The sequence below is a fragment of the Elephas maximus genome, chromosome 11 (assembly GCF_024166365.1).
Source record: "Elephas maximus indicus isolate mEleMax1 chromosome 11, mEleMax1 primary haplotype, whole genome shotgun sequence".
Lineage (NCBI taxonomy): Eukaryota > Metazoa > Chordata > Mammalia > Proboscidea > Elephantidae > Elephas > Elephas maximus.
The window spans coordinates 54470937-54495637 of NC_064829.1; the positions used below are offsets into that span (position 1 = coordinate 54470937).

General features: G+C 41.4%; 1 protein-coding gene across 7 annotated transcripts in view; it reads left to right on the plus strand.

Annotated features, from left to right (window-relative positions):
* Nucleotides 1-20408, plus strand: part of SLC14A1 (solute carrier family 14 member 1 (Kidd blood group)) — a 58951-nt gene extending 38543 nt beyond the window's left edge. For 6 of the 7 annotated variants that reach the window (XM_049901495.1, XM_049901496.1, XM_049901497.1 and 3 more), the window contains 6 exons: nucleotides 314-442; nucleotides 10115-10307; nucleotides 10868-11015; nucleotides 11215-11349; nucleotides 16122-16171; nucleotides 18126-20408. In XM_049901495.1, the coding sequence (XP_049757452.1) occupies nucleotides 314-442; nucleotides 10115-10307; nucleotides 10868-11015; nucleotides 11215-11349; nucleotides 16122-16171; nucleotides 18126-18299 (829 nt within the window). In that variant the 3' untranslated portion in view covers nucleotides 18300-20408. Of the gene's footprint in view, nucleotides 1-313; nucleotides 443-10114; nucleotides 10308-10867; nucleotides 11016-11214; nucleotides 11475-16121; nucleotides 16172-18125 lie in introns of those variants that run through there. The other variant, XM_049901501.1, reaches the window with a different exon arrangement.
* The last annotated feature ends 4293 nt before the right edge of the window (nucleotides 20409-24701 follow it).

Here is a 24701-nt window from a genome sequence, read left to right on the forward strand (position 1 = left end):
AGGAAGAACATGTAGTCTTGCTAATTTCTCTTTCTTCCCCTTAGATGCAGGAGGTCTATCTTGAACCACAATACTCTGTGTGTGTTAGAGGGGGAGGAGGTGTTACACATGAACGTTTGTATTTTTTAATCTATTTTACTTGTTATGTTTCTATTTGTATCGGTATAATGCTTACCTAGTTCTTGAGATGTATTTCCAATTATTAGTCTTGTTTTCTAATATGGGAATGATCTGGAAGTTTACAAGTGTGATTTTTGTGCAAGGCCAGCCGAAGTCCACCCAGACGTATTCATGCTCTGCCTCCCACCCACAGGTCAGCAATAGCCGCGGGCCTCCAGGGATACAACGCCACCCTGGTGGGAATACTCATGGCTGTCTTTTCAGACAAAGGAAACTATTTCTGGTGGCTGTTATTCCCCGTATGTGCTATGTCCATGACTTGGTAAGTTGTACCTGGTTTTCAAAGTGCCTTTACTTCAAAAATTTAGATTCAGGTTATGTCACTAGAACCAGAAACAACCATTTTAAAAGATGTAAATTTCCTTACAACCAGTTATTTGGCCTTTGTGTCTGGTCTCTCTACAACATTCCCCAATACTTTCCCCTTAGCCACCAGGGCCAGATGCCATTGAGTCAGTCCAACTCATGGCCATCCCAAGTGTGTCAGAGCAGAACCGTGCTCCCTAGGATTTCCAGTGGCTAAATTGTTACAAAGTAGGTGGCCAGGCCTTTCTTTCAAGGTGCCTCTGGATGATCTTGAACCTCCAAACTTCTTTTTATTTTTATTTATTTATTTGTTTTTACTGTGCTTTACAGGAAGGTTTACAGAGCAAATTAGGTTCTCGTTAAAAAATTAATACACATATTGTTTTGTGACTTTGGTTACCAACCCCAAGACATGCCAGCACTCTCTCTTCTTGGCCTTGGGTTTGCCATTTTCAGCTCTCCTGTCCCCTCCTGCCTTTTTGTCCTTGCCCCTGGGCTGGTGTGCCCCTTAAGTCTCGTTTTGTTTTATGAACCTGTCTAATCTTTGAGTGAAGGGTGAACCTCAGGAGTGACCTCAGTACTAAGTTAAAAGGGTGTCCAGGGGCCATACTCTCCAGGCTTCTCCAGTCTCTGTCAGTCCAATAAGTCGTCTTGTTTTGTGAGTTAGAATTTTGTTCTACATTTATCTCCAGCTCTGTCCAGGACCCTCTATCGTTATCCTTGTCAGAGCAGTCAGTGGCGGTAGCCGAGCACCACCTAGTTGTACTGGACTCAGTCTGGTGTAGGCTGTGGTAGTTGTGGTCCGTTAGCCCTTTAGGACTAATCTTTCCTTTGTGTCTGGTTTTCTTCATTCTTCCTTGCTCCAGACAGGGTGGGGTAGTGGAGTGTCTTAGATAGCCACTCACAGGCTTTTAAGACCCCAGACACTACTCACCAAAGTAGGATGTAGAAGGTCTTCTTTATAAACTATGTTATGCCAATTGAGCTAAATGTCCCCCAAGACCATGGTCCCCAGCCCTCAGCCCAGTAATTTGGTCCCTCAGGGAGTTTGGCTGTATCTACGGCGTTTCCATGACCTTGCCTTGGACAAGTTGTGCTGGCTTCCCAGTATTGTGTACTGTCTTACCCTTCACCAGAGTTACCTCTTATCTCTTGCCTATTTAGTGTTTTTCTTTCCTTACCACTGCCCACCCTTGTAACCATCAAAGATGGTTTCTTTTTGTGGGTAAACATTTTCATGAGTTTTTATAACAGTGATCTCATACAATATTTGTTCTTTTGTGATTGACTTGTTTAATTCAGCATAATGCCCTTCAGATTCATTCATTTTGTGAGATATTTAGCAAATTCATCATTGTTCCTTAACGTTGTGTAGTATTCTATTGTGTGTATGCACCATAGCTTGTTTATCCATTCCTCTGTTGAAGGGCACTTAGGTTGTTTCTACCTTTTTGCTATTGTGAATAATGCCTCAGTGAACATGGGTGTGCATACATCTATTCGTGTGACATGTCTTATTTCTCTAGGATATATTCTTAGGAGTGGGATTGCTGGATCGTATGATATTTCTATTTCTAGCTTTTTAAGGAAGTGCCATATCATTTTCCAAAATGGTTGTACCGTTTTACATTCTCACCAGCAGCACCTAAGAGTTCCAGTCTCCCCGCTGTCTCTCGAACATTAGTTATTTTGTTTTTTTAATTCATGCCAGTAATGTTTGGGTGAGATTGTATCTCATTTTAGTTTTGATTTGCATTTCTGTAATGGCTGGTGTTCTCGAGCATTTCCTCATGTGTTAGTTAGCTGCTTGAATGTCTTCTTCGGTGAAGTGTCTGTTCATATCCTTTGCCCATTTTTTAATTGGATTATTTGTCTTCTTTGTTGTAGAGGTGTTGATTTTAGAGATTAGAGCTGTCAGATTTCTCATAGCCAAAAATTTTTTCCCAGTCTGTAGGTTCTGTTTTTACTCTTTTGTTGAAGTCTTTTGATGAGCATAAGTGTTTAATTTTTAGAAGACCCCATTATATAGCTTATCTTCTGGTGTTTGTATATTGTTAATTATGATTTGTATCCTGTTTATGCCCTGTATTAGGCCCTCTAGCATTGACCCTATTTTTTCTTCTACAATCTTTATAGTTTTTGGTTTTATATTTAGATCTTTGATCCATTTTGAATCAGTTTTTGTGTATGGTGTAAGGTATGGGTGCTGTTCCATTTTTTTGCAGATGGATATCCAGTTTTTCCAGCACCGTTTCTTAAAAAGCCTGTCTTTTCCCCATTTAATGGACTTTGGGCCTTTTGTCGAAGATCAGGTAACCATGGTGGGTGGATTTACATCTGGGCTCTCAGAACTGTTCCATTGGTCAATGTGTCTGTCATCGTACCAGTACCAGGCTGTTTTGACTACCATAGCTGTATAGTAGGTTCTGGGGTAGTGAGAGTCCTCCTACTTTATTTTTCTACTTCAATAGTACTCTTCCTTTTCCATATAAAGTTAATGATTAGTTTTTCCATCCCATTAAAGAATGCTGTTGGTGTTTCAATCAGGATTGCACTGTATTTGTAGATTGCTTTGAATAGAATTGACATTTTCACAATGTTGAGCCTACCTATTCGTGAACATGGTATGTTTTTCTATTTATATAGGTCTCTTTTGCTTTCTTGCAGTAGTGTTTTGTAGTTTACATTGTATAGATCTTTTACATCCCTAGTTAAATTTATTCCTAAGTATTTTATTTCTTTAGGGGCAATTGTAAATGGTATTGTTTTCCTGATTTCCTTTTCATCATTCATTTTATTGGCGTGTAGAAATCCAACCGATTTTTGTATGTTTATCTTGTATCCTGCTCCTCTGCTGAATCTTTCTATTAGTTTCAGCTTTCTCGTGGAGTCTTTTGGGTTTTCTATATATAGTATCATATCATCCACAAATAGGGACAGGTTTAGTTCTTCATTACCAATTTGGATGCCTTTTTTTTTTTTTTTTTTTCTTTATTGCTTTAGCTAGGACTTGCAGCACAGTGTTAAATAGGAGTGGCAATAAAGGGCATCCTTCTCTTGTCCCTGTTCCCAAGGGGAATGTTTTTAGCCTCTCTCCATTAAGAATGATGCTGGCTGTTGGTTTTGTATAGATGCCGTTTATTATGTTGAGGAATTCCCCTTCTATACCAATTTTATTTCGTCAAGAATTTTTATCAGGATTAAGTGTTGGACTTTGTCAAATGCTTTTTCTGCATCAATTGAGGTGATCAAGTGATTCTTTTCCTTTGTTTTATTTATGTGGTGGATTATGTTGATTGATTTTCTAATGCTGAAACATCCTTGCATACCTGGCATGAATTCCACTTGGTCATGGTATGTTTTTGATATGATGCTGAATTCTATTGGCTAGAATTTTGTTGAGAATTTTTGCATCTGTATTCATGAGAGATATAGGTCTGTAATTTTCTTTTTTTGTGGTGTTTTTGCTTGATTTGGGTATCAGGGTTATGCTGGCTTCATAGAATGAATTTGGAAGTATCCCTTCCTTTCTATGTTCTGAAATATTTTGAGTAGTACTGGTGCAAGCTCTTCTCTGAATGTTTGGTAGAATTCTTCAGTGAAGCCATCTGGACCAAGGACTTTTTTGTTGGGAGTTTTTTATTACCTTTTCAATCTCTTCTCTTGTTAAGGGTCTGTTCAGATTTTTTACTTCAGTTTGTATTAGTTTAGGTAGGTAGTGTTTTCTAGAAATTTGTCCATTTCCTTTAGGTTTTCAAATTTTTGGAATATAGTTTTTCATAGTACTCCGTTATGATTCTTTTTATTTCAGTTGGGTCTTTTGTAATGCCCCCATTTCATTTCTCATTGGGTTATTTTAGTCCTCTCCTGTTTTTCTTTTGTCAGGTTGGCCAATGGTTGTCAATTTTGTTGATCCTTTCAAAGAACCAACTTTAGACTTTGTTGATTCTTTCGTTTTGCTGTTCTCCATTTCATTTATTTCTGCTCTGATCTTTGTTATTTCCTTTCTTCTAGGGGCTGTGGGCTTCTTTTACTATTCTCCTTCTATTTGAGTTGTTTAGCTAATGTTTTGATTTTGTCCCTTTCTTCTTTTTTGATGTGTGCATCTATTGCTATAAATGGACCTCTGAGCACTGCCTTTGCTGTGTCCCAAAGGTTTTGGTATGACGTGTTTTTATTCTCATTTGATTTTGGGAATTTTTTATTCTATCTTTGATTTCTTCTCTTACCCAGCAGTTCTTAAGTAGGATGTTATTCCATTTTCAGGTATTGATTTTTTTTCCCTTGCTCTTCCTGTTATTAATTTCTACATTGTGATCAGAGAAACTGCTTTGTACTATCTCAATGTTTTGGATTTTGTTAAGGGTTGCTTTGTGGCCTAAGACATTGTCTATTCTGGAGAATGTTCCATGTGCATTGGAAAAGAATATGCACTTTGCTGCTGTTGCGCACAGTGTTCAATATATGTCTATGAGGTCAAGTTGGTTGACTGTGGCCTTTAGATCTTCTGTATCTTTGTTGAGTTTCTTTCTAGATGTTCTGTCCTTTACCAAGAGTGGTGTGTTGAAGTTTCCTACTATTATTGTGGAATGGCCAATTTCTCTTTTCAGTGCTGTTAGGGTTTGTTTTATGTATTTTGGAGCCCTGTCATTGGGTGTATAGATATTTGTTATGGTTATGTCCTCATGGTGGATTGTCCCTTTAATCATTGTATAGTGCCCTTCTTTGTCTTTTATGGTGGATTTTGTTTTAAAGTTTATTTTATCTGAGATTAATATTGCCACTCCTGCTCTTTTCTGTTTGCTGTTTGCTTGGTATATATTTTTTTCCGTCCTTTGATTTTTAATATATTTATGTCTTTGTTTCTAAGGTATGTCTTTTGTAGACACCATATCGATGGAGTCTGTTTTTTAACCCGTTCTGTCACTCTCTGTCTCTTTATGGGTGCATTTAGGCCATTTACGTTCAGTGTAATTATTGGTAGGTGTGAGTTTATTGTTATCATTTCGCAGTGATTTTTTTTGTGATGCTGACAGTTTCTTTGTTCCTCTTACTCTGCTGTGCTGAATTCCTTTTATTTGTGGATTTTTTTTTCTTTTGTTTTTGTAGATTTTGTGTTTACTGAGACTTTATGCTTTTCTTCTTTATTTTGATGAGTAGGTTTGCTAACTTCCTTTGTGGTTACCTTGAAATTTACCCCATCTTCCTAAGTTTAAACCAATCTTTAATTTCTGGATATTGCCTTGACTTCCTTTCCATTTGAAAGTTCTGTACCTACACTGTTTTTTCCCTCTTTTATTGTTCTGATGTTGTTGTCATTTACAGATAGACCTCTCTGGTTCCATATTGTAAATCTTTTAGCTTTGTTTTATTCTTGAGGTTGGTATCTGGCTGATGCTGTCTTGCGTCCTAGATTCAGGTTGTTGTCTGATGTTGTTGGTTCTCTAACTGAAGGACTCCCTTTAATAATTCTTGTAAGTTTGGTTTGGTTTTTACATGTTTTCTTAATTTGCATTTATCTGGAAATGTCTTAATATCACCATCATATTTGAGCAAGAGTTTGCAGGACATATTATCCTTGGTTGGAAATTTTTTTCTTTCAAGGTTTTATATATGTCATCCCATTGCCTTTTTGCCTGCATGGTTTCTGCCAAGTAATCAGAGCTTAGTCTTATTGTTTCCCGTTTGTATGTAACTTTTTGTTTTTCTTGAACTGCTCTCAGGATTCTTTCTTTGCCTTTGGTTTTAGTGAGTGTGCATATGATATGTCTTGGTGATTTTCTTTTGGGGTCTATCATATGGGGTTCATTGAGCTTCTTGGATGGTCAGCTTTTCATCTTTCATGATATTAGAGAAATTTTCTGTCAGCAAATCTTCAATGATCCTCTCAGTGTTTTCCATTTTCTCCCCCTGTTCTGGAACTCCAGTCACTCACAAATTTTTGCTTTTCGTTGTATCCACATAATTCTCAGGATTTCTGCATTTTTCTTCATTCTTTTCTCTGAGTTTTCCCATACAAAGTGGTATAAAAGGATTTTTCTTCAATTTCGTTGACCCTGTCTTCCATTGTTTCAAATTTGCTCCCGAAACCCTCTATTGCACTGTCCATTTCTGAAATCTTGTTTATCTTTTGGATTTCTAATTGCTGTTTTTTTTTTTTTATGATTTCTAGTTGTGTGTTTGTTTTGACATTTTGTTCCTGTGTTATTTTCCTGAATTCTTCCATTGTTCTGTCTGTCTTTTCCATGCTTTTATCTATTTTTCCTTATTTTTATCTGCATTTTCCTTCATCTCTTGGAAGCCCTGAACATTAGAGTTTTGAATTCCCTATCAGGTCGTTCCAGTGCCTTTTCTTCTACTGAAAGGTCATCTGGTGTTTTATTTTGGACACTTTCTAGTGCTATCCGGTCCTTTTTTTTTTTTTTTAAATCTGTTTTGATACTGTCTGCTGTCTTCAGGACATTGAGGAATTATTTTCTTCGTTAACTGATTTATTTGTTTTGTTCTGCTTTTTTGTTTTATTTGGGTATGTCTGGGTAGGCAGGCTGGGCATGCTTTGTTGCTTGCTTGTTTGTGGGCACGATACTTCTCACCACCTTGTCCAGGTGGGCAGGGCCAGTCGCTCAGCTATGTGCAGCAGGGCATATCCAGGGAGGGGCAGGGATGGGTCATTTGTGGCATGTACTGGGGCTGACCGGGCAGGGCCAGGGGCCAGTTCCGGGTGGAGTCCTGTGGTCCATGCCTCTGCCACTTGGGGGTGCAGCGCTCAGCACATGGTAGAGATGGGCAGGTGGGAAGGGAGAGGATGTGATGTGTGGAGCTCATTGGGGTGAGAGGAAGAAGAGAGAAACAGAAGAAAAGAAAAAACTGAAGGAAAAAAAGAAAAAGTGAATAAAATGGCAGCAAGGTAGGATTCAGTGGAGGCTGCATAGAGGAAAGAGGGGTAGGGGGTTGGAAAGCGTGTATCCGTGGTTACTGGGTGCCCTGTCTCCTGTTGGGAGCTCCATGAAGTTGCCTTTCCTATATTCCCTGTCCATCGTTCTTGGTGGCTAAGGTCCAAGATGGTGAGTCCATGCCATGTTAACTCGTAGGGGACCTCCACTCCATAGCTCTCCTCATTCTCTGTTCTTTGCCTATTTCTTATTCCATTCAGTGCTAGGTAGAGTTCTTTATCCCTTCATTTGAACTTAGATTTCCAGGATTGATGTTTGAACCTGTTTTACTTAGTTTTTTGGGGTCTTTGCTATAGAGGGACAGCATGGTACTTCTGTCTGTAGCACCATTTTGGCTCCACCCTTCAAACCTCTAACTTTCTGATTAGCAACTAAGTGCATTAACCGTTTACAGGGACTCCTCCCCTCAACCACCACCTGCCATCACCTCCCCCTGTACATTAACATCTGCACTTTAAAATTTCCTGGGGAGCATTAAAACACACCGATGTCTGTGACCCCCACCTTGCCCTCCCCCTGCCCCAAGATTCTGATGTAATTGGTCCATGGTATTACCTGGGTATTCGAATTTATAAAAGCACCCAGGTGATCCTAAAGTACAGCCAAAGTTGAGAAATACTCCCTACACCAGAAGTCCTCAAATTTGAAGACATATCAGAACCACCTGGAGGGCTTGTTAAAACACAGAGCACTGCTCTCTCACATCAGGGTCTCTGGTTCAGGGTAGTCAGTAGGTCTGGGTACAGCAGTCCCTGAGTTATGAACAATATCTGCTCCTAAGTGTGCCTTTAAGTCTAATTTGTAGGTAAGTTGGAGCAGATGCATACAGTTATTATTTAGCCTTATTTTATTGCAAGAAAAGGCTCAAAGCCTTTTTAATGATTTAAAGCTGCACATGCAATAAGTAGAGGTGATTGTGAGAAAGAATCTGTTGCAAGTAGGAGTTAGTTCTATCATTTCAAAGTGAGGACAAATATACATAACATTAAAGGGCAAGTTCAAATTGTAAGTCTGATGTTTGTAACTGGGGATCTTGCTTATTCAGTAGGCCCGAGAATTTGCATTTCTAACAAGTGACCAAGTTATGTTAATGTGGCTGGTTGGGGACTCCACTTGGAGAACCAGTGTGCCTACATGAGCTCCTCTTCCCACCTGCCCCTTCAGAAAAAACCTTGATACAATCCCTTTTTTTTTTTTACCACCATAATCTTTTAAACTTTCTATATGTTGACACAGCCTTAAATCCTTTTTCTAGAAGCAAACATGTCTTTCTTACTATGGCATATTTGGAATATAAAATAATAATGTACACAAAATGAGAAGTTCAATATGGACAGTCTAAATGGGACCACCCACCCACGACAGGTATGTCGGGGAGGATCTACTGCCAGAGCCAATCTTCTCAGTAGGTAATCCCGAACCTGCTCTGAAAACCAGACCTAAGCATCACCCAAGGCTCGTGCTCACCACCACTCCTCCCACAACCCAGGACATCTAGAGTTCTCATCTTAAAATGATGGCCACTTGATTAGCTCACCAAGTGAGAGCTACAGAAGAGGCCCAGGGACCACGTGTCTGGGTTTCCTGGGGGCTGCCTTAACAAAGTATCATAAATTGGGTGGCTTACAACAGCAGATATTTATTCTATCACAGTTATGGAAGCCAGAAGTCCAAAGTCAGGGTGTCAGCAGGGCCACGTTCCCTTGGACAGCTCTAAGAGAGAATATGTCTTACCTCCTCCAAGTTTCTGGTGGTTGCTGGCAATCCTTGCTGTTCCTGGGTTTGTAGCTTCATCATGCCAACCACTGCCTCTGTCGGCACGTGCTGTTCTCCCTGTGGGTCTTTGTATCCAAATTTTCCTCTTCTTATAGGGACACTAGCCACTGAATTTAGGCCCACACTAAATCCAGTATGACCTCATTTTAACTTGATTACATCTGCAAAGACCCTATTTCCAGAAAAGGTCACATTCACACGTACTGAGAGATAGGACTTTAACATATCTTTAAAAATATATATATATCTTTTGGGAGGACATAATTCAATCCACAACACCATCTAATCCAGTCCCCCAGTTTACAGACAAGGTAGCTGAGGGGAAGTGCCTTGCCCAAGGTCTCATAGTTTATCAGTAGCTCAAGGATTTAAACTCTACCCTCCTGAGTTTAAGATCTTTTTCCTCCAACTCATACCACCTGCACCCTCCCTTAGACAAATGTTTCTCTTTTCCAAAATTAAATATGTTAATGACAGGTGGAAACGACATACACCAAATTCAGGATCAGATCATGCTTACCTCTGGTAGGGACGGAGGAATTATGATCAAGTGGTGTTACAGAGAAGGCTCTAACTGTGTAGATAATATTCCATTTCATATGTCTTAAGTACTTCAAAATTATTTTTAAAACCTTGATATGTAACTCATTCTGAGCAACCCCAGGGTATAGTTTTCCAGAAGCAGAATAAGCTGAGAGTTGGTTTTTGTTTTCTTTTTTTTTTTACTTTACATAAGAATTCTCTCTATGGCAGGATCTATCCCGGGTTTTCTTTCTTTGGGAAGTTTCCCAACACTAGGGCCATATTTGTAGATGAAAGAAAGTTCTTCCATAGTATAGAGATTTGGTTTGTCCCATGGCTTGTCTCATGTGTGTTCTTATCTTCTATTTTGTTTTTAGCCCAATCTTCTCAAGTGCATTGAGCTCTGTGTTCTGCAAATGGGACCTCCCCGTCTTCACCCTGCCTTTCAACATGGCAATATCAATGTACCTGGCAGCCACAGGACATTACAATCCTTTCTTTCCAAGCAAATTGATCACACCTGTAACTTCAGTTCCCAATGTCACCTGGCCTGACCTTAGTGCCCTGAAGGTAAGGCTCACACCATCTTCTTACATTCTCCCCACCTCTGGAAGACACCCCAAGTCCTCTTGGTTAATTGGGTAGTAGAGCCCACTAGAGTCTAATAGGTACTCAGCTCTAGGGTGACCTTTCTTGCCGTCTAAAGAAGGCACAGGTTCTCTTCCAGTGCTTTGAGAGTCTAAGAAACTTTTCAAAGACCATTTGGTCAAAGCTAAATTTCCCTCCTCATCTTTTCCTAGAAATCTGCAGCACTAACTCCAGAGGGGTAGGCTCCAGTGGAAGCCAGGCACTCTGTTGATCAAGGTCATTGTCAGTGCAAGTAATGGAGTCAGTACGTGGAAGAGGAGTTAGGAAAGAGTGCTTAGTGGGTACCCTTCTCTGGTACCAAAGCAGATGAATGACTGGAGTTCTTCTGTGGCTAAAATGACAGAAAGAGAATTAAAAAATCAGTAACACTGATTTTGAAAGACAAGATATACTAAGTCTAAAAGTAAATTTTCTGTGTCTGTGGGTCCCATGGGTTTCTGTTCAGTTGTTTTAGTGGCCGCGTTTTTTAATTGCTTTTGCAGTTATTAAAATCTGTGCCCGTGGGTGTGGGTCAGATATATGGCTGTGACAACCCATGGACAGGGAGCATTTTCCTGTGTGCCATTCTGCTCTCCTCTCCGCTCATGTGTCTGCACGCTGCAATCGGATCGCTGCTGGGGATAGCAGCAGGTAAGCAGAAGATTCCTTACCAATATTGAGCACCTCCTCCGCCCCATGCATGGTCTCAGGCATTTTCTGTATTCCTTGAAGTCTTTGCTTCCAAGGGACCAATGGGAGTTCTCAGGATACTGTCTGACCTGTCTCGACTCCTTCCAGAATATCCTGCTGTTTAGTGCACAGCTCTGAGCTCTCCTGTCTCATCTAATAGGGCTCAGCCTTTCGGCTCCATTTGAGAACATCTACTTTGGACTCTGGGGTTTCAACAGCTCTCTGGCCTGCATTGCAATAGGAGGAATGTTCATGGCGCTCACTTGGCAAACCCACCTCCTGGCTCTTGCCTGTGGTGAGTACCCCTGGCATCTTAGGGGTTGTGGGGAGAAGGTGTGCTCATGACTATGGGATCAAAATCAAGGACACAAACAGTAAAAAAGGACTGTGAGCAAGAAATGTGGACTGGGGTTCTAGTTTGGGGTCCCTGCTATCTAAGTGTGTGACCAGGATAAGTGACTTCCTCTCTGGGCATGCTAAAGTCTGCTCTGCCTACGTTACTGCTTATTGTTAAGACAAGAGATCCTGTTGAATCATAGTAAACATTCTGTTGTTGTTGTTAGCTGCCATTGAGTTGGCCCAGTTATGGCGACCCCACACACAACAGGATGAAACACTGCCCAGCCCTGGTCCTGCACCATCAGCATGATAGATTGCAATTGGGACCACTGTGCTTCATAGGGTTTTCACTGGCTGGCTTTTGGAAGTACGTCACCAGGCTTTTCTTCCTAATCCATCTTAGTCTAGAAACTCTGCTAAAACTTATTCAGCATCATAGCAACATGCAAGCCTCTACTGACAGATGGGTGGTGGCTGAGCGTGAGGTTCATTGGCCAGGAGTCGAATCCAGGTCTCGTCTCCTGCATGTTGTTGCTGTTGTTGTTGTTGGGTGCCATCAAGTCAGTTCTATTTCATAGCAACCCTATGTACGACAGAACAAAAACACTGCCCAGTCCTGCGTCTCCTGCATGGTGCCGTTGCCTGGCACAGAAGGGGAGAATTCTACCATTGAACCACCAAATGCCATTAAGCATTCTGCAATATGTAGATTTTGGAGGATAGAAACTTGATTTTTCCTTTGTTCTTCATACTAATTGTTTGACCCAAGAAACTGAAAGGAAATAACTCTGATTCAGTGCAGGGAGGTAGGGAAGGAATTTGCATCTCTAACAGGCTCCCAGATGGTGATGATACCGCTGCTCCAGAGACCACACTTTGAGAACTGCCATATTAATCCTTTTTGATCCCCAGTATTCCAGCCAGACTCAGTCCATTGGAAGTAGAAGGGGTCCCAGAGATCTCCACTGCATTCCTCCCATTTTACTGTTGAGATACTGAGGCCAGAGAGGGTAAATCCTGTACTGGAGTGCAAGCAATGAAAGGTAAATCTAAACCTGGGATTCAGACTCTGCTTCCCTTTAGTAGCATCGAGGCCCTTATGGCAACCCCTTAGGTGAAAACAGAACTCTGGTGATGTAGATTTAAAACCGCTAAAGGATTTCCCATGTTAATTATAAGGGGAGGCTTATTCACCCATAAAGATCCCTGGGTGGCACAGTTTGCACTCAGCTACTTAATGCAAGGTTGACAGTTCGAACCCTCCCAGCAGTGCCAGGGAGGAAGAGCCTGGCAATCTGCTTCCGCAAAACTTACAGCCAGGAGAACCCAACGGAGCTCAGTTCCTTACTGTAATAGGGGCATCATGAGTCAGGATCAACTCAGCAGCAACGGGTTTGATTTGGGGTTTATTCACCCGTAGCATTTTTATTTAGTTCATTAATTAAACTTTAGTATACGCTGTTGTTTGTTGTCTTTCTTTTATGCTGTTTGCTGTCCTTAGTGTCTCCTTTCCCCTCCCTGTAAGGCTTACATTTCCCCAGCTATCAGCCGTGTGAGAGATGTGTCCCTGTGGGGGACATGAAAGCCCAGCACTGAGCTGACATCTCTCCTGGTACAGCCGAGAAGTAAGGAGCAGGGGCAGTATACTGGCAATGCTAGAGCCACTGCTCTTTAAGACAGTGGAGGTAGCCAGGTGTAGGTACTGTATTTAAATAACCCTCTTGCTGGGGAAGTTTAGATGGCTTCTAGTGTGGAGCTAAAACAGTGCCACAGTGAGCATTTCTGCACAAATATCCTTGTGTACTTTCCAAAGTATTTCTATACGATAATTTCTAGAAGCAAAATTGATGAGTCAAAGGGAATGCCAGTTTTAATGTTTATATATGCCAGATTCATCTCCAAAAAGATCATGCCAATTCCCACTGCCACCAACAATGCGTGAGGGTTCCTGCTTCATCCACACCATGTACAATTAGTCTTTTTAGTCTTTGGGTGTGAATTTTTGAGACAAAACTTCAGCCCTCTGTTAAGCAATTTTCAAATGTAAAATGCCACAGCAGGTTTCAGCATGCCCATATCACCCCAATACTGCCAAACAAAAGACCAGCCTCATCAACTGCAGTCAATAAATAACATTTATTTCATAGCTGCTCTTTTATTAGTTCTGAGTGTCTTTATCAGAAACAAAACTTGGGAACCCGGCCATGCTGCTTGCCCTGTGCCTCTAAACCAGAAATGGCATGATCAGGGAATTTCTCAATTTTGTTATTGTATCAGTGCAAATTGTGAACACATTTTGCATCTCTTTTTAATGGTTGGCTTATCATAGTAGAACTTGCACCTAGCAGTCTATTGGGAGGAGCATTGTCCACGATGAGCTGAAATCCAGTCTTCCCTCCAGCACTCAAGGGTCTTTTCTCTCCCCCATTGCCTACAAACTGAGTGTAGTGCACAGAATTTTACCTTTAATGTAAAGCTTTCACAGTCTGACTCAGCAAGTCTTAACTGATGGTTGGTCACCTACCATTAAACAGCCTGACACTCTTATTATGAAGACGAAAGCAACATACAATTGGAGATCAAAACTCCAAAACATTAGAACAATATGTCATAAAAGTGCCTTATAAATACAATAGGCTTTAAAATGGGGGAGATGTCAGTAAGGTGTCATATACTCAGAGGAGGTATTGTAGAAGAGCTAGGACTCAAGAGGACAGGCACAGAGTAGCCCTGGTGCTTAGCAGAGGGCTAGTGAATATTTGTTGAGTGAAATGAAAAAAAACAAATGAAATTGGGCAAAACTAAGGCCACGAGCCCCTCCTGTTCAGAGCAATATCTCAGTCCCATGGTGACAGAGATGAGCTGACAGCTGCTGTCCATGGAAATACATGAGCTCATTTGGGATTCATCACTCCCCTGTCAATCAGGTCTTCAGGTTGTCATATGACAGATGATGAAACTGGGCTTCAGAGAAATTCAGCGATTTGTTATACAGCAAGTAAAGACAAGCTCTTTTCACTAGCATGAGACAATTTATTGTTCAAAGAATGGAAGTCTATAGTAAATTAAATGAAGATCGTAGAGTCCCTCCTGTCATTTCATGCCTCTTCCCCAAGTTAAAACCAAAAACCCATTGTCATCAAGTCAGTTCTGACTCATGGCAACCATATGTGTATCAGAATAGAACTGTGTTCCATAGGACTTTTGGAGCTGTGAACTTTTGGAAGCAGATCGCCTGTCCTTTCTTCTGAGGCACATCTGGGTGGGTTTGAACTATGAACCTTTCAATTAGTAGTTGAGCGCTCAACCATTTGCACCATCCAGGGACTCCTTCACCCAAGGTAGATGATGTGATTTCTCCCAGGACATGAAGACTAGATGGTGAGTGGGTCTATCAGTGAGTGCTGGTGTCCTGAGTGGTTGTGTGGCCATTATAAGAAGGTCACTCTTCTGCTGCTGCCCCTGTGAAACCTGGAGCCTTCCCTGAACCAAAATGTTGGTGGTTCAAACCCACCCAGTGGTTCTGCAAGAGAAAGACCTGGCAATCTTCTTCTGTACAGCCAAGAAAACCCTATGGGGCAGTTCTACTCTGTCACACCTGTCACCGAGTTGGAATCCGCTCCACAGCACCCAACAACAACAATACATTAGAAGTTACACTTATACTCGAATTACCCATACTGTGATTTTGACTTCCTGGAAGTGAATTAAAACATGGCATGTTTATTCCTTGACCTCTGTGCCAACCGTAATGGTGTTTGGGGAAATGCCATTGTGGAGAGGAACCGCAAGTTTGTGCTCAGTTGCTGCTGATCTCTAGTTGTTATTTTATACCATGATTTTTTTGTAACTGCATATTCTAACTATTAATACTATAATCAGAGCCTTGGTGGTACAGTGGTTAAGAGTTCAGCAGCTAACCGAAAGGTCAGCAGTTCAAATCTGCCAGGTGCTCCTTGGGAACCCTATGGGGCAGCTCTACTCTGTCCTATAGGATTGCTATGAGTCTGAATCGACTCGATGGCAATGGGTTTGAATATTAGAATCCTAGATGCATTGAGATTACATGGAAACCATACTACCTCAAGAAAACATCCATAAATTTTAATTCAGCTATGCTTGCATAAAATAACTGGGAGGTTATTTGCCATAAGAATAGCAATAACAACAGCAAAACGGTAACCACAGACAGACTCCTTTATTGAGCACCTATGGAGTGCTAAGCACATGCATCATCTCCTTTAATGCTCTGTGATGGAGATAATCCTCTTACCTCCATTCCACAGATGAGGAGATGGAGGTAACCAAACCCGTTGCCATGAAGTCAAGTCTGACTAACATCAACCCTGTAGGACAGAGTAGAACTGCCCCATAGCATTTCCAAGGCTGTAAATCTTTATGGAAGCAGACTGCCACATCTTTCCCCCACAGAGTGGCTGGTGAATTCGAACCGCTGACCTTTAGGTTAGCAGCTAAGAGCTTAACCACTGTACCACCAGGGGTCCTGATGGAGGTTTAGAACAGTTAAGTAACTTGCTGGAGGTCACCAAGCTCCTAAGTGGTGGAGCCAGGATTTGAACCCAGGGCTCCTGACTCTAAACTCATAACCACGATGTTGGGCTAGCCAGTGAAGGGAAGTATACTTGCCAGATGGTTTATATTGCAAGGCAATCTTTCCTGTAAGGAAGCGTGCATCTACCAAGCATTATTCCTTCCTTTTGTTTGCAGCCCTGTTCACTGCCTACCTTGGAATCAGCATGTCACAAGTGATGGCTGTGGTGAGTTTGCCTTACTCTCTCTTTCTCATCAGCATGATTGATTTTAGAGCTCTCGACTATGGGAAAAGCCCTCCTGACGTCTACCTGGGTGGTGCCCAGTGACAGAATCCATGACTGTGAGAGTCAGTATTTTCCCTTCTCCTAGACACATCTGTCCTCTCTAACCTTCCAGTATCACCAGTAAACTTTAGTCCAAACCACCATCACTGGGCTTCTTAAAAATACCAGATTGAACTTTCACCTAAAGCACAACAAAATAAATAAATAAAAAGGAAACAAATCAGATTGCTTGGTTTCAAGAAGTGAAACTTAGGTTGTATAACATATTATCAAGTTCATAGTCAAACTCGGGGTGTCAATGATTGATTTCAGAGCTCTCAACTATAGGAAAAGCCCTCCTGACGTCCATCTGGGTGGTGTCCGGTGGTGGAGTCCATGACTCTGGTAACCAGTATTTTTGCTACTCCGGGACCTGTCTGTCCTCTTACCTTCCAGCATCACCAGTAAACTTTAGTCCAAACCACCATCACTGAGTTTGCCAGAAATATCAGGTTGCCTGGTTTAAAGAAGTGAAACTTAGGTTGTCTAACATATTATCAAGTTCAAGTTCGTAGTCTAATTCTGAGTGTCAAGAACTTGACTTTTAGAATATTTGTTCTTTAAACGGAAAGCCAAGACTATGTATTTGAGGAATCAGGAAGGGGAAAAAAGGAGAATCAGCTAAATACCCAGATGTGTTTTTAAAAAAAAATCTAATCAAAAGTTTTTGTGCTTATTGGCTTTTTTAAATCCCCAGTCAGTCATCAATAAAACTTTATTCAGCCTCAGATCCTCCCTGACTTACTTAGTAGGCAGAATCATTGCCCGTTGCCTCCTGCCATGCTTTTTTCTTCCTTTGCAGCCCTGTCTTCCTGCCCTTTGACCTTCTCCTTCCCCACCCCCAAGGAGCCAAGTGTCCTCATGTTCTAGGGTCAGTGAGATATCCAAGCTAGGTCCAATGCTCTGTGCCCCAAACTTTTCTCTCTCTTCCCCACACACTGTTGCCATCACCAGGCCAGTTTCTGATAATTCAATCCATGTTGATGTGGTCATGGCTTCAAAGCATTATCTCAGCAGCAGCGTAGAGATTTTACCTGGGAAAGTCTTTAGGGGGTGCAATCTCTTTATGGTGAAAAGTCCAAGTCCCATGACCAGCATGATGGGGGAAATACATTAGAGCATTGTGGGGTCTTTCACATCCCAACAAGGTTCACAAACATCTGTCCATGATCAGAACTGGGCAGGCTGCACAACACAGTCAGCTGCGAGATTTTGAAAAACACAGATCCTTAGGCTCCAATGCTGTTACAGTGGGTCTTCCATAGACATCTGTATTTTTAAAAACTGTACTCTATCATACCTGAGGGACTCCGTACATAAGGCCAGACCTGATCAAGTACGTCGTGGTATGTGCTCAGAATTGCATGAGCTGCCATGGACAGCCCAGAAGAAGGACCTACCCTCGAGGACCTTAGAGTCCTTTAGGGGGACAGGATGGAAAGAAATGAAGCAAATAGAGACCAAGACCTAGCCTGGGTAAAGGTTAAGGCGAGAGAATTCATCATGGGCTGACTAAGAGAGAAGGCCTGTGGGCATGATGTGTGCTCAGGGGCCATTAACGATTTGCTTAGTGTCATCTCTGTTTACACATCTTGTGTAGGAAGTCTGATGGTATGAGAGGGAGGGAAAGACATACAACATGGAGACGTAGCCGACAATGGAAACATTTCAACTGCTACCTGCTTTGAGATCTTAGATTCAAGAGGAGTGGACGCAAGAGGAGTACAGAGCCATGCCCCAGTGACTCATCCCTCTGGGCTGAGTGACAACACAGGGATGGGAGAGGCTTTGAGTGTGTTAGCTTTCCATGCAGTGGGATTTCAAAGGAGTGTGTGGCTTGTTTCTTATTTTCCAGGTTGGACTGCCAAATTGTACCTGGCCCTTTTGTTTGGCCACACCACTGTTCCTGTTGGTGACCACAAAAAACCCCAACATCTACAGGATGCCCCTCAGCAAAGTCAGTTATCCTGAAGAAAACCGCATCTTCTACCTGCAAGCCAAGAGAAAGATGGTTGAAAGCCCTTTATGAGAGCCACACCCATCCGGAGCCATGATCACGAGTCATTTCTAACTGGCTGCCTCAGTTACTTCTTGCTTCCTCTAATAACAATTTCATAGTAACCCGTTGGCCATCTGTTCTTGTGCTCATTTTTCTTTTAGACCCCAGGGGACACCCCCAAGCATATAAGAGACACCTGTATTGATGTGCTCTGGCTATGGAATTTTAAACCCCAGGGGGTGATTGGAGCTAAGACTGTAATCTATTTATAAAGTCAAAAGGCACCAACAGAGAACAAGTGAGACTGGAGCTAATTTTTGATATTTATTGATAGTCTTGGTGTTTGATCGGCTGGATGATGTTAACAGTATTAAAAATTAAGCTCTATAAACCAGCTAAGCCTTAAATGAATGGAATTTAGGGGCACAAAATCAAAGTCAACACAGAACTTTCAAATTAGAAGTTTGTTTGTTTTTTTGTTTCAATCAATACAAGTTACACATTACACCTGTGGTCAACATCTCAAGAGCATGGGCGATGCCTGTTCCTCAGTTCTTCCACAGCCTCAACACTGTCCACTGTGTGTGGGACATTCTCTGACTCAGGAGATAGTTGGGTTTTTTCAGGTGGACAGAGCTGCAGAAGGGGGAAAGAGATTTTGTCAGTCAAAACTATTCTGTAATTGCCATTTTTCAGGATATTGCCAAGAATTTTTTAAATGAAGCTTTTTTTCTTTTTCTTTTCCTTTTCTTCTTTCTTTTCCTCTTCCTTTTTCTTATGAGAATGGAGTTGTTTTTGATAAAATAAGAGAAGTTCCTGACTTAACAGCTTTTAGATATTAAAGAAAGTTTGTGTATTTCAAAAATACTCAGCATGGCAACAAAGGCATAAAACTGAGTCATCAAAATCCATTGGCCTTTTTTATTTTTTATGTTTCTTTTTTAAAATTTTTTATTGTGGTAAAATATATGTAACAAAGCATTTGCCATTTCAACCATTTTAACATGTATAATTCAATAACATTAACTACAGTCACTGTGTTGTAGCCACTGGTCCTTTTTCAGTTCATTTGTGAATGTCTTATAAGTTATAAAGTCTGAAGGTTAAGATTATATTGCTTATGGGTGTTAATTCCTTAAAAGAAAAAAAATCATTATTTTCTACACAATATTCTCTCTCAGAAACCAATGATATTTGAATCACCAATAAAGGATAAAAAAAATTTTTTTTGAATTCTCCAAACCTTTTTATTATTATTATTATTATTTTAAAATTATCAACTGTACAAGGAGCCCTGGTGGCACAGTGGTTAAACACTCAGCTGCTAACCAAAAGGTTGGTGGTTCGAACCCTACAGCCAATCCACATGAGAAAGATGCGACAGTCTGCTTCCAAAAAGATTACAACCTTGGAAACCCTATGTTGTACTCTGGCCTTACAGGGTCACTATGGTTTGGAATTGACTCAACGGCAACGGGGTTTTTACAGGTTTTACCAACTCTACCAGAATTTTATTACCAAACATACTGAAGATGGTGGTGGAACGTTACACTTATTACCTTCAATAATTTGGAGGATTGGAGACCTGAAACATTGGGCTCTTGAAGGTTTTTTCCTCTTTGGTTTGCAGCACTCGGTGCCAGGTACACAGTTTGCTGGGCAAATAAACAGAAGCCGAGAAGTACACCTATAAATATTTTAGGGAGAGGTTCACGTCTTCTATTTCTCAGGAAAAACAAACATTGTTCCAATTTATAAGCCCTGTGACCAAAGCCTTTTTGCAACTTATGGATATTCCTGTGGAAAATGTAGACTTGCAGTGTTTGAACTGAAGTCTCCCCGTTAGGAAACTGATGAAATGAGAGTTGGAGGAAATAAAAAAGCAAGTACAACCAAAGACAACCAGGAGTGAGGAATCTGTGCTGTGGTGGTGTGAAGCAGAGTGTCCCACAGTCCGTCCTCAGAAAGAAATTCTAGCACCTTCTCAGGGTGTGCTCACACAAATGTATAAATGGGAACATTATAAAACTTTGTACATGTGCAATTTAAATGGTATTAGTTTTCTCAAGCTATTTTTTTACTAAGCATTATCCTAACATTAAGTATTGTATCAGTTTTCTTAGAGAGCACTTGTATTTTTCCTGCGGTCTATATAACAAACATCTATGTAAGTATACCAATAAATTATACTCACAGCACAGTTTCCTGTAAATTTTGTTTAAAAGTCACATGTGCCTGCTTCAGCTAGCGTGATCGTTGGCAATCACATGCATAAGTATGTGTTGCTTATGCCTTTTTAACAATTGGTAATGGCACCAGATGTACCCTTGAGCAAAAACCAGTCGCCATCAAGTTGATTTCAATTCATGGTGACCCCATGTGTATCAGAGTAGAATTGGCTCAGTAGGGTTTTCAATAGCTGATATTTTTCAGAAGGAGATTGCCAGGCCTTTCTTCTGAGGAGACTCTGGGTGAAATCCAACCTCTAGCCTTTTGGTTAGCAGGCAAGCGTGTTAACCATTTGCACCACTCAGAGATGCATCCTTGAGCAAACCTTGTTCAATTTTAGATTTATGGGCCCATCCCCTCAGGTGTCCTTTCAACTACCCATTGTTCTCTAGACTCAGGGATGAGACCTCCAGAATGGATTACTCAGGACAGTTACAGATAGTCAGGGCATGTTCTTAAATTTTGAGATCAATATCCTGGGATCCAGTTTCCCCACACATTTCCAGACAAGCCCTTGGGTATCCCCATAAGGGGCCATGGGCATGCCTCAGGTCTCAAGGACAAGCCACTATTCGAAATGACACTTTATGCTTGTCTCTGCCACCTGAAGCACCTCTCTTCCATGTCCTTTTACCCGTGGTTGATATATTTGAGAGAAAAAATGATAAGAATGGAAATTTAATATGTTTCAAAAATGAGTCCCAAAGCAGCCCAAACCCCAGTGCCGTCGAGTCGATTCCAACTCATAGCGACCCAAACAAGGAATAAAAGGAGGCCACAATGGAGTTCCCCCATGGGATGCTTTCTGTCAAAACAAAACCTCTCCAACCTATTGTTCCAAGATAATAAACTTACCAGAGTCATTTGATACTTACTAAATTTCCCCTTTGGTCTGAGGGAAAAGAGACCAAGGGAAGGTTTTGAGGCTCTTATGCTAAAGACACCAGACACTATATAGGTTTAGGCGTTACAGGCACCAATTTGCATGTTGCTCATTACACCCAATTGGCATGGAGTATGTCAAGATTGAAGGTTGCATTCTACAGGAGATCAGGAATTTCCAAGGTGGCTTCAATCATGCAAGAATGTAGTCATAGTTATTAAATAGAAAACAAGGTTCTATGATTATGAGTATTTTCTGCCTTCACCTTTATCTAGTAAGTTCCTTCCAAAAGGTTTTAATCTTTAGAATTCCATCTTCTTCTTGAACCTTCATTGACAGCCCCCAGACCATTAGAAGGTAGCTTCAAGGCTACAGACAGAGTTCCATTTGCTAAGACAATCAAGCAATGCAGATTCTGAAGGAATCTAAGCCACAATTAAAGAATATAGTAAGTAACAGACTTTTAAAGAAGAGAATGCAAGTCCTATAATAGCCTGCTTTCACAGACTCTTAAAATAACTATAAAATAGACACAGTAGATCAGATCAGAGATATGCAAAGTCACCTAAAAGAGAGAGATTGCTCCCAGGTCTGACCTTAACCTTATTCGGTATTAACCTAAAAAAAACCTAGTAGATGTTAATATACCTAAAGCAAGCTTATGTCCACCTGATGGAGTAGCAGGTTAACCACTGATGCTTAGGAGATGAGGCAAACCTAGGTGGCGGGGGAAGGTGGGTCTTCGGCACTGGGGGTGGTGGCCCGAGACCAGATGTCAGGGGAGATCCCTGTGGTAGAATGGGTTCACCAGGCTATCGTAATTGAGCAAATTTAGCCACCTAATGCCTTTTGTCTGATCTTGTACTCCCAAGCTATTTAGCTTCTTAAGTAGACTTGCTTTCTAGAAGGAACAAGGTACTGGCCCACCCACCTGGGTTTCTGATCCTTGATGGTTACTTTTCTCATTTGAATTAATAATTCTAGTTTTTATATATAAGCCTTTTATAAGTTTTATTTGCCTATATATGCCACAAAATCCAAATCACCCATGGCGTTCCAACAAAGTTAAATTTCTGAGGCTACCAAGGTGGATGGATTGGGAGGTAGTCAGGAAAGTCTTCCCGAGGAAATGAAGTTTAGGCTGAGACCTACAGGATAGGCAGGAGGTGGGCAGGGGGAGAAAGGTGGAGAGCAGAGGAAGCATTTCTTGGCAAAGGGAGCGTCATGGACAAAGGCAAGAAGACTGGTACTTTCAAGGGATGAAAAGAAGAGTGATATGGCTGGAATATGGTGAGTGAAAGGGGGGAGGCAGAACTCCAGTGGTGGCAGTGGGGATAGAGAGAAGCTTATGGGTGGGAGAGACGAAGGCCGAATCATCAGAAATCGGTGATGGGTTGGATGTTGGGGGTGAGGGAGAGGGAAGCGCCATGGATGACTTCCTGATTTCTAGCTTGGGCGACAAGGCAGCTCACGGTTCCATACAATGAGATGGGAATTCTGAAGGGTCATTTCTCTTTTCAAGTGCTTCAATCTAGACCTTACATTGGACTGCCTCTACGGTTAATTCCAAAACATCTCCTCAAACTCAACACATCAAGGCCAAAACTCATTTTCAACTATTCTGCTCCCTCCCATGTTTTTACTCATGGGGAAAATTATCCTCTTCTAGCCAACCTACAAGTCAGAAACAGGATGCCATCCTTAACTTTGTTCTCTCAACAGCCGAGTTTTGGGGGTTTTGCCTCCTTGACAGCCTGCATTCGTTCATTAGTTGGCAAATATTTACTGAATGACTCTTACATAATAGGAACTTGGACCATAGTAGTAAACCAGACAGTCATGGTCCTTGCCCTAACAAGATCTTTATGAGGTGAACTGATAGGTAACTATACTAGTGTGGAGATGAAGATGAGTAAGAAATAGCCAGTCAACAAGATTGAATGAAAAATATTCTACTGACCTCTTCCTTCTAGGAAGTAGAAGACAAGAATATATCATTAAATAATAAACATCCATACCAATTAGAATGCTTTCGGCTGCAAGTAACAGAACACCTGACTAAAAGTGGTTTAAACAAGGGTTTCATTCCTAAAGACAGAAATTTCCAGGTTTGGTACAGCTGCTCAACAATGTCATCACGGATGCAATCTCTTTCCATTCTGAGAAGGTTCTACTTTCAGCCCCAGGCTTGTTGTCTTATAGTCCCAAAATTACCTCCCTGGCTATAAACACCAAAACCACAACAGGAAGAAGAGGGCAATCAGAGTTTCAAGAGAGACATTCTGTCATCTCGTGTCTCTCTCTTTTTATTAGGAAGCTTTCCCGGAAGCTCACCCATAATACTCACTTATGTCTGTTTGGCAGAAATGGATCATTTTGCCATTCCTGGCTGCAAAGGAGTCTGGGAATGCATCTGGCATTGTCATCCACTGTTGTAGAAGGTGAGCTCTGCCATATTTGCACAAAAGCAGAAGGAATAGCTACTGGACAGGCAGCCAACACATCTGCCACAGTGGTGTATAGCACTATATTCCCTGGCCACATTGGAGAGAGCCATGTGGTAACAGACAAGACTATCTATTGCAGGATTCATAAAGGGGTTTAGGTCAGAGACCTAGACCAAGAACCTTACACAGAGATATTTTATGGAATACTTGCTGTAATTCTCCCAGAGTTCTTTAGGATATAGTTGTCACCCCAGCCTCATACAAGTTTATGTAGCCTCTAACAAGATTCTAAGCAAAGAATGGAACACCCAGTTGATGATGATCAGAGCAAGGAAAGCTTAGGGTCAACTTATGTTCTAAGTAGTCCTCTTGATTAACAGTTGAAACCTCTAAATCATTCCACATTGGAAAGCCTCATTGGAAATGATCAAGTTTTGATTCAGTTCCAACTCAATGAAGCAATGAAAGCAAGTGTCTGACATTTTCTGGTTCATGGTTCCAAATAAACAATGAAAAAGCCAGCTTCCTGTTTGAGCTGGGTCCATTGGATTCTAGCCCACTGGAGCTTTGAATTATGTCAAAATGGCATACAAGGACTTGAAGGGGAAGAGATGAAGCATAGAGGAAAGTCGGCAAAGCACCAGGAAAACTGGCTGAAATTAAATCCTTCAGAGTCCAGGACGCGACGGTAGTATGAGTCAGTGGCCCAAGTGCATACTGTCTTGGTACAACAAAAGCACACACAGGCAGGCCAGGGGACTGGCCAACCCAACAAGGAGGCCTTTCTATGTTCTAAGACCGCTATGGTGGCCTCTCAACAAGAGACTAGATATGCACTGTCCAAAATACAATAGCAGCTAGCCACAGTAGCCC